Here is a 9,870-nt window from a genome sequence, read left to right on the forward strand (position 1 = left end):
TACGCAAACGTTATTAGAATATAAATTGTTTGCCTAAATAAATACATATATATTTATTAATATATTACCTTTTATTTTAGATCACCCAGAAGACGAAATCCTTCTGCTGGACGATATGACCACGACTGTACGCCCGACGCCAGGGTTCTTACTGACAACTACTACAGTAATGCCAGTTACGCAGATAAGCCAAGATTGCGTTCATGATAACCAAATTTTCCCAGATGGAACTTTAATTAAAACGGAAAAAGCTTGTGAACATTGTTACTGTATGAAAGGAGACATTGTTTGCGTAGTACAAGAATGCGGAACACCTATGGAAAATGAAGGTAAAAATTGTACTTCGCTATCCCCACGTCATGGCCAATGTTGTCCAGATACTTACATATGCGAAGGAGATGACCAAGGTACTGAATTAACCACTGAAAATGTTGACCAGACTACACTACCACCTAGAAGAGTTGGAGTCGAAGGAAGTGGATATAGGAATGAACCAGATGAATCTTTCACAGAGTTAACTCCATTTGAAACAGATATTGAAGGCAGTGGTGAAGATGATACACGAGATAACCAAGTGACCAAAATAGAGGATGTAATTACTGAGAAAGTCACTCCTGATTTTACCGACGAAATTTTATTAGTTACAACAGAAAAAATAAAAATAAGCCAAACTACTGAACATGATAAGGATCAAAACACAATCCTAGATATCATTTCTGGTGACGAAACTACCGACCAACCAGATGTTATGACACAAACGACAGAAGCAAATGTTGAATTAGCTACCGTTAAAGAATTAATAACTACTGATTCTGATGATTATAAGACTGTGCACGGATCAATTTCTAAGGAAGATGAATTTATAACTACTGAATCAGCGTTCAGGAAAGAAGATAATAATATTGTTGCTGATGAAATTCTAACCGTCAAAGAACACGAAAAGTTACCAACTACTGTGGTTGATTTAGTCGATGAAACTACGTTCAAAGATGAGCATTTATTGGAAGTTAGCACAGATTTTAATTTACAACCTGAGCGTCAAAGTACAACAGAGTCTATAGAAATATACACTGAAGATATCGCAATTGTAAAACAAAAAGAAACAACTACAGTAGACCAATCTCAATCAAGTACTACTATAAAAATTGAACCTGATGATGCACTCCCAGCAACTTCCGAAGAAACCAGTATAACTACAGCTACTATTGATAAAATAGATACACCTGAAACCACTTCGGTCAACCCAGTTATTAACGAAGTTGATGACAATATTCCGATTTCATCCGCTCCTGGTCGAATACCCGGAGAAGGAGACTGTTTATTAAATGGAATAACATACAGTAATAATACAATTGTTCCCAGTACTAACAACTGCCATACTAGTTGTAAGTGTACTAGCAGTATAATAAAATGTGACCCAATAATTTGCAGTTCCCCACCAGAATATATGGAAAATATGAGTGATTGCCAACCCATTTATGATTCTCCTGATGCTTGTTGTCCAACATATGTTTGCAGTGCTAAAGAAACGATTCCTCCAGAATCTCATAACCAAATGTCTGGTACAGAAAGTCCTAAGCCTATTGCTCCTGGCGAATGCAGTGGTCAAGACTGCATATTAGATGAAGAACAAAAAGCAATTTCCGAACCACCAAGCAAGTGCACAACTGTCGATTGCTTAAATAAAACTTCGGAAAAACAAGAACAAAGTGACTGTGGCTTAAATAAATGTGACGATCAGTCACAACAGCCTCCTATAAAACAAGATTGCTCCGATAATAAATGTCAAGTTTTGCCTGTTGTTTCCTGTGAAGGAGACAATTGTTTAACTGAGCCAGTAACTGAGATAGGTACACAAAAATTACCTGATTCAGAAAATACGTCGCAATTAATTTGTAATGAAAATGGTGAATGCAAACAGGCAGAAGCGGACTGCAAAGATGATATCTGTGAAAAACACGAAATTCCTGAAACGGAAGTAAAGACTCCAGCAGATTGTACAGAACCTGACTGCAAAACACAGGACAAACCATCACTACCACCTAAAAAAGAACCAGTTACAGATTTCACCACTGAACAAATGTCGGTTGACAAAGTGACACAAATCTCATTAACTGATTTAGATGTTGATACTGAATACCCAGCTAAAACTATTTTACCACTGCTGGATGAGAACATATCAGAAAATCCGACAACGGAAGTAGTGATTCAGAAAGAAACGGATGTTACAGACAAATTCACGACAGTGTCAGAAACTTTAACGAATGACAAAACTGAATCCCCAACGGCCCAGAGTATAACAGAAAAAACTGAAATTTTGATAAGCACAGAAAAGGCTGATACAGATACACAACCAAAAGACGAATATATAAAAATGACAGAACAAACAAGTGTCGAACAAGATACCGAACTTTCGGAATTACCCGACAGTAAAGATAAGACAACTGAAGCCATAGAAGCAGATCGAATGTCAACTGAGAGTGAGATGAGTTACCATGTAACATCAGAATCTCCAGATAATAAGTTTGAAGACAACGTTACAGATAAAAAGGAAATCACAACTGAAAAAGTTGATATTTATGCAACAGTAACAGAATCAGTCACGGATAAGGAAAGTGAATATACCAAACCTCCGAAACAAAATGAAATTGAAATTGAAAAATCAACAACCTCTAGTATAAGCCTAGATGACACTAAAAAAGATGAAGCAATAGAACAAGTTTCAGAAATGTATGGAATGAAAGATGAAACGTCATCCGTTTCCACTGAAGTTATAACTAAAGTAACAGAGAAAACCACAATAGAGTTTAATGAAGCTACAGAAATGTACGAATTACCACAAACAACAAATGAACCTCTTAAAGAAATTGTAGAAATAGAAAAAGAAAAACCCACTGAAATACCAGAAACATATAAGCCCCAAGAAGAAATGACAGACGATAATCGTCAAGCACCAGATGCTACTCAATCTACTGAACTTTACGAGACAGAAGATGATACAGTTACAACAGATACAATCAAAGTTACTACGGAATTAATTGATCGGACGACGGAAGCTTCCTTACAAATGCAAACAAAATCTGATGAAGTTCCTAAACATACACCCCAGGAAATTATAACTGAAAAACATGAAACATACACTGAATCTTCTGAATACATTACAACTAAATTAGAACAAACCACTTCTGAATTATCTAAACAGCATGAAAATACTCTATCTACAACTCAATATAACTTAGAGATGACGGAACAACCCATTACAGAAAAAGAATTCACTTTCACTGAGAGTTCGGAAACCTTAGTAACAAAATCCGAAGAAACTACTCATGAAATTGTACAACCTGAATCGGAAAATGAAGATATCCATGCAGAAACAACGGAGCAAGTCATAAAAGAATTAGACGTGACATCAATCAGACCGATTACAGAAATTCCAAAAATACGCACTACATCCGAAGAATCATTTACCAAGGATTATGAAATAAAACAAGAGATTACTTCTGAATTACCCACAATTATTACAACATTAGCGGGAGAATCCATTACCACGATAAATATAACCGAAGAACAAGACATCCTTACGAAAGAAACAGAAAAACCGACAATTGAGAAAGATTCGCATGTTTCTGATGATATTATTTTCGAAACATCAACTGCTGCGATTGGTGTAAGTTTAACGGATAAATTAGATGTTGATATGACAGAATCCACTCCAGCTAAAACTATAACAGAAAAACAAAGTTTTATACTACCTACAAGCGAGTCAAATAAAGTCGATGAACTGGATTATGAATCTCACAAATTAGCGACAACGTTAAAAGAAAATATGTTTACTCAAGGAATAACTACTGAAGAGGTCATTGAAGTTACCGAAAAACAGACCAAATCTCCTTTAGAAAGTGAAGAAAAACCTCAAATAACATCGACAGAAATGCAAGAAAAACTAACTTCAGTAAGTATTGACAATGCCATGGATACCACTACTCATCAACCATCTCAAGAAAAAGATGAATCTCTTAAAACAACTTCTGGTTATTCCACAAGCCAAAGTGATCATACAACTATACAGTATGTAAGCGAAACTCAAAAAATAAACACAATAAAAGAATCTCAGCCACAGTTAGATTCTTCTACGATAACTTCTCTCTTTGAAGACAAGCTTGAAGGATCAACAGACCTAAATATACTAAAAGAAAATACACTTAATGAAATAACCACCAGTTCTCCCCAAGATAAACAACAAGAGAAGGAGAAGGATACTACATTACTTACAGAGTCTGAAACTGCTTTACCAGATATAGAAAGAACAACAGTTGGCTTAGTGCCTGAAGAAGAAAAAGAAACTGAGCCTCAATCATACGTTACTGAGAGCCTAATAACTGATCTGGATACTGATAAACAATCCACAGTTGTGATCATTGATGGCCAACTATATAAAACAACCGAAAAAACTGTTGCAGAAGAAGATAACTTACTACCATCAACGCATAAGTATAGCACCGTAGAAGATATTGCCAAAGAATCAACTTTGCAATCTTCATATGACGTATCTACTGAAAAAACAAATTTACAAGATACTTCTGAAATAAGAATTCCTATGGAAGTAGATACAACGAAACCAGAAATGTATACAAAGTATGATGAATCTAGCACAACGGAAACTGTAATAGATAAGCAAGAGAAAGAAAGAGTTACTGAACTGCCAGACTTTTATATAACATCCAAAGAATCGGACTCAAGCCCTATTCAAAAAGAAAAACTAGATGAGACACAACAATTAACAGGATCTGATGAAGATAACGAACCACTTACAACACCTACAACTGTTCAAAAAGAAGAAGAGAAAACAATTACAACATCGCCCATATTATTAGTTACAGATATTGACAGTGAAAAAGAAACTATAATATCAGAGAAGAATGAAGCTGAGATGGAATTAACAACCAAAATATATGATGATAAATTCTCAGAAACGGAAAAGGACCAGACAATGATATCCGATTTGTACACCACTGAACCACAAACACAGGCGTCTGAAAATCCTGAAGATATAAACTCTCAATATCAAACAATCAGCTCAGAAAAAATTATAACGACAGAAAATCCAGAATATTTATCCACTTCCAAAATACCTGAGACTACTTTATCTTCATTAGGAGAGGTAGAAAAAGCAGATGAACAAGAAATAACGTCAGAGAAGGAAGTTCATGAAATTGATCCAGTAATTAACTTACAAACAACTCCACCAGAATTAGAAATACTAAGCACTACATTTGTAACAAAAGAAGATGAAACATTTAACACAGAAAAGGAAAAAACAACAGTGAAATCGATTGTAGATTTTGAAAAATATACTTCTTATCCTCCTGAATACCAAGCAACTGTTTTAGTACCGAAAGAAGAGATAACAACTGAATTGATCAGCAAAGAAATTTCGACAATACCTCCAAAAGTATTGGATAAAGAAAAGGATGATTTTGAGGTCACTGAACTGTATGGAACCACCCAACAAGGACCTTCTACGATGCTTCCTGAAATACATCACCATGAAATGATAACAGATAAAGAAATATCTACAGAATCCTTTGAAGCAGAATCTCATACAATTACAACTATTAAGCCAACTGTAGCAGAAGAGGAGCATATTGAAGATGACACTCGTACACACACTTCGACTGAAAATATTCTTACAGATAAGTCGACAGTCCCTCTCACAGACTCAAAAGAATCTGATGTTGCAGAACAAGAACACAAACCTACTGATATTCCTGTTTTCACTGAAATACACACTTTGCCTGATGTAAATGTTATTACAGAAAAACATGAAATAACCGAAACTGATTCCTTAACTGAGAAAATTGAGACTACCGAAACACAAACCGGTGATCAAAAGGATAGTAGTACTGAATCGTCAAAAGAAATAACTAAAGTGCCAGAACCAACTGAAACAGATTACCAAAAATTAACTACTGTAGTTTCCAACGATGTAAAAGTTTCCACAACAAACGAATTTGAAACGGAATATTCGCAAACAACAGAAATTTCACATCACACAGAACCAACCTCTTTAATCACAGACAATAAATCACAGTTAGATACAAAGGATGAATCAATTACTTCAATTACTGAAGATTCTAGCACTATAACAACAGTTCCAGAAAAAGAACAAACAGATCGACCAGATATATACAGTACAGTATCGGCTATCGAATTACAAACTGACGAGTCTGTAACTCAAAAAGAAACGAATAAAACAGCGACTGAGATATCCCCGACACCTTTGTCAAATGTTAATGTACCTACTCAATCATCATCAGAAATATATGACATTTCAAGTGTGACAGAAGATAATAAACAAACTACAGACTCAGAATATACAGAATTTAGTAAAACTACTTCGTTCTTAGTTGAGCTTGAAGAACATACACACAGCGTAGTAGATGAAATTACAACAAAAGCTACATTAGAAGAAATTGCTACAACAGTACATTATGAGCCACAGCAACCAGAACGTGGTGATCAAATTTCTGAAGATTTAAGCACACCCAAAGAAGAATACCAGACGAGTGAACCTTCAAAAACAACAGAAGACGTATTGAAAGTAGACAAGACAAAGCCAGTTACAGATATTCAAGAAGAAATTGATGCTAATATTAAAACTACAAATACCCCAATTCAAAAATTACCTACATCAACGTCCACTTATGAGTCACAAGAAACTAAAAAAGATTCTACTGTACACGAGGAAAATATAGTAACATCAACTTCACAAGTAATGAAGGAAAACGATTTTACAACTGAATCAGTTGAAATACAGAAAATATCATCTACAACATTACCGGATGTACCAGATTCATTTGATAAAGATATTAGTTCCGAGAAACCACTGAAACCGGAGATATTTGAAGAAAAAGAAACATCAGAATTCGCAAAAGATACAACCAGTAAAATTAACGAAGAAACCTCAACGTATTCGACCTCACATATCACCAAACCTAAAGATAAGCCTATTGATACAACCGTGGCTCCAGCCATAGAGGAAGTACCTAAGCCTGGATTTACCGATGATAGTAATGAAGGAATACCATCTCCAGATTTTCCTCCGACTGGTGGGTATGGACAAGAACCTGATTATATTGACGAAGATCAGGCATTTGGCCCGGGAACCTGTCGGTATGGCGGGAAAGTTTATGTTTCCGCCCAACAAATTCCACGAGACGACCCTTGTGACTTCTGCTTCTGCTTTAGAAGTGATATTATTTGCTTGCAACAAAGTTGTCCTCCTCCTATTCACGGATGTCATGAGGAGCCGATACAAGGCTTTTGTTGTCCACGTTATGAATGTCCAGTATCAATGGCAACTACACTTAACGTTACTACAACAACAACTACAACTACTACAACCTTACCTCCACATTTCCTCCCACATGCTTATAAAGGCGCAGCTCAACGAAGAGGTTGTCAAATTAAAGGTCATACGTATAAGGTTGGAGAAGTCGTTCGGGCCTCATCAGGACCATGTTTGCATTGCACGTAAGTATCGACAATTATTATTAGAATAGTTCATTCATATTCGCATAAAATAATATTTAAATTCCATAACTAATACTAAACATCACTGCAAACAGAATAGTAGCAATATATAATATTTATAACACTCCAGCCTCGATGGTCTACTATTTATAGTTTGTAATATATGGTTCAAATACTATTAACAAATATATATAAACAAAAAATTCTCAGCAGCATATAGCCTTAAAGAGCAGTTAAAGCCGTTAGTCTTTCCAACTGCGTCGAACTGCCATTTGCCATTTTATTGTATTATAAGAGAGATAATCGAATAATCTATAGTGGTAAATAGACACACACCGCAGCTAAATTATTAAGTTTGGGGACGCGCAAGGGGATTTTTATTTAAAATATGTATAAACAAATAAGTATGTCTAGCCTTTTATAAATAAGAAAAAAATATCGTTTTATATTATATCCTTCTAAAGAGTTTGTATTAATTATTTAAGCAAATGCAGCATATTTCTATGAAATGTATATAAAATATTTTAGTCACTTTTAAGATATATAAGATCGATCGATAGATCTAAGTGGTAAGAAAGAAAATCAATGAAAAATATTATTCACTAAAATCTATAAATATTTTTTCAGGTGTGGAGGCGATGGCCAAATGAAATGTGATCCTAAAGCTTGCACACCGGAACCGATGTTGAGACAAATGATCGCGGCCGCTGTTTCCGCAAAAAGACGAAGATGAAAAACCTTAGAAGTATTTTCAGCTGCATGAAGAACATCATCATAGAAGTTGACATTTTTGTGATATCAATTTTCATGTATTCTTTTATGCACAAGAATAATGCTCAAATTTCGCGATGAATTAGTTTAAGATTTCGTGTCATATGTAGTAATCGCTATTATTTTACAATTTAAATCCATATTATCGTGGCACGCACAACCAATATTTTACAATAAGTCTACCATGACTGTGATTAAAGTATAATATATAATTATTTTCAAATTTTCATTTTAAATTTTGATGTGTAATAAATGTTTAATTGTTGTAAAAAGTCAGTGCCAAACGATAGCGCTAAGTTATAACGACTACGCCCTTATAAAGATGTTCTAAATTTAAAATATTTATAAATGTAACTGACCTTAGAAAGCTGTGCCAACTAATTACAATATATATGTAATACATTACAAATACAAAAAGCTTTATAGGTCAGCTTAGATCGCCGAAATCTTGACCATTTTACATATTATAAACAATTTTTTTTACCCATATAAGTTTAGTCAATTCTTTATTTTTACACGATGCTATGCAAAATGTTCTAATATCGTGTAAATATAGAGTAAATTAAGGATTCCAGATGTTGTAAATGCCTTACTTAATTTGTAATAATTTATATATTTTAGATGTATAGTACTTAAGCCATGTTTCGAGACCAGTGACTACTTATTATAATTTAGGAGTAAAACAAGGCCCTTTTCGACACTTTTGAAAAGTTTCAGTCGATGCATCGATTTTCGATACAGCCTTGGCCGTCACTTTTCTTATTTTCGCATCTTAGAGAAAATGACAGACTACTTGTTTTCTCTAATTTGTGAGATTTATACTAGCACTTATTCAGTAATAGTGGCCGATAATAATCGTTTTGGAAAAATCTTTACATGAAAACTAAACGATAAAGTAGAATCTTTTATAACTTTTTATATAAAAGTGCTGGTAGTATATTAATATTTGATAAGCAGATCGAGGTGGGTACGGAGGTTTCTCGACTATTGTAATTGTTATTCGATTAAAATGAAATAATCGATTACATTAATTCGTACCAACCTTTTTCTGTATAATGAGGTTGTAGTTATATCTCCTTATTTATTTAAAGTTATAGCAATAGTGATACATATTTGTTTAAACTGGTGATAATTGTACTGTTTCTAAAGTTGTCTATGGTTAACAGCAGTTCAATATGAAATGTAATGTCAATTATATATTATTTTGTTCGATTTAATTATATCTTTTACCGAACATTCATAGCTAGGATCTAGCTGCCTGTACAACTTATGCAAACGAGTTTTAAATAAAATATTTCAAATCAAACTATTTTTTTCATTTCTTCAAAAGGTGTTTTTATAATAATTATACGAAATATTATGTGTAATATAAATATATGATTAACGTTATTTCACAATATTTGATGTCCCTATCAAAAGGACTTTCACAGATTCAGTTTCATTTCTATATTTGCTCAATCTTGTCAGATATTACACGAGCTGTTGATAAAGCTGAGGGAAGTACTTGCCATATGTGTATTTTACATTTTCTGATTTATACTCGTAATACTATAAGTGAATGAGACA

General features: G+C 34.0%; 1 protein-coding gene across 1 annotated transcript in view; it reads left to right on the forward strand.

Moving 5' to 3' along the window:
• The window catches only part of LOC126770338 (mucin-17), a 29,346-nt gene extending 19,736 nt beyond the window's left edge, over positions 1 to 9,610 (forward strand). The window contains exons 6-7 of the mRNA XM_050489709.1: positions 81 to 7,533; positions 8,161 to 9,610. Coding sequence (XP_050345666.1) covers positions 81 to 7,533; positions 8,161 to 8,266 — 7,559 coding nt within the window. The 3' untranslated portion in view covers positions 8,267 to 9,610. The remainder of the gene's footprint in view (positions 1 to 80; positions 7,534 to 8,160) is intronic.
• The last annotated feature ends 260 nt before the right edge of the window (positions 9,611 to 9,870 follow it).

The sequence above is a fragment of the Nymphalis io genome, chromosome 8, assembly GCF_905147045.1.
Source record: "Nymphalis io chromosome 8, ilAglIoxx1.1, whole genome shotgun sequence".
Taxonomy (NCBI): Eukaryota; Metazoa; Arthropoda; class Insecta; order Lepidoptera; family Nymphalidae; genus Nymphalis; species Nymphalis io.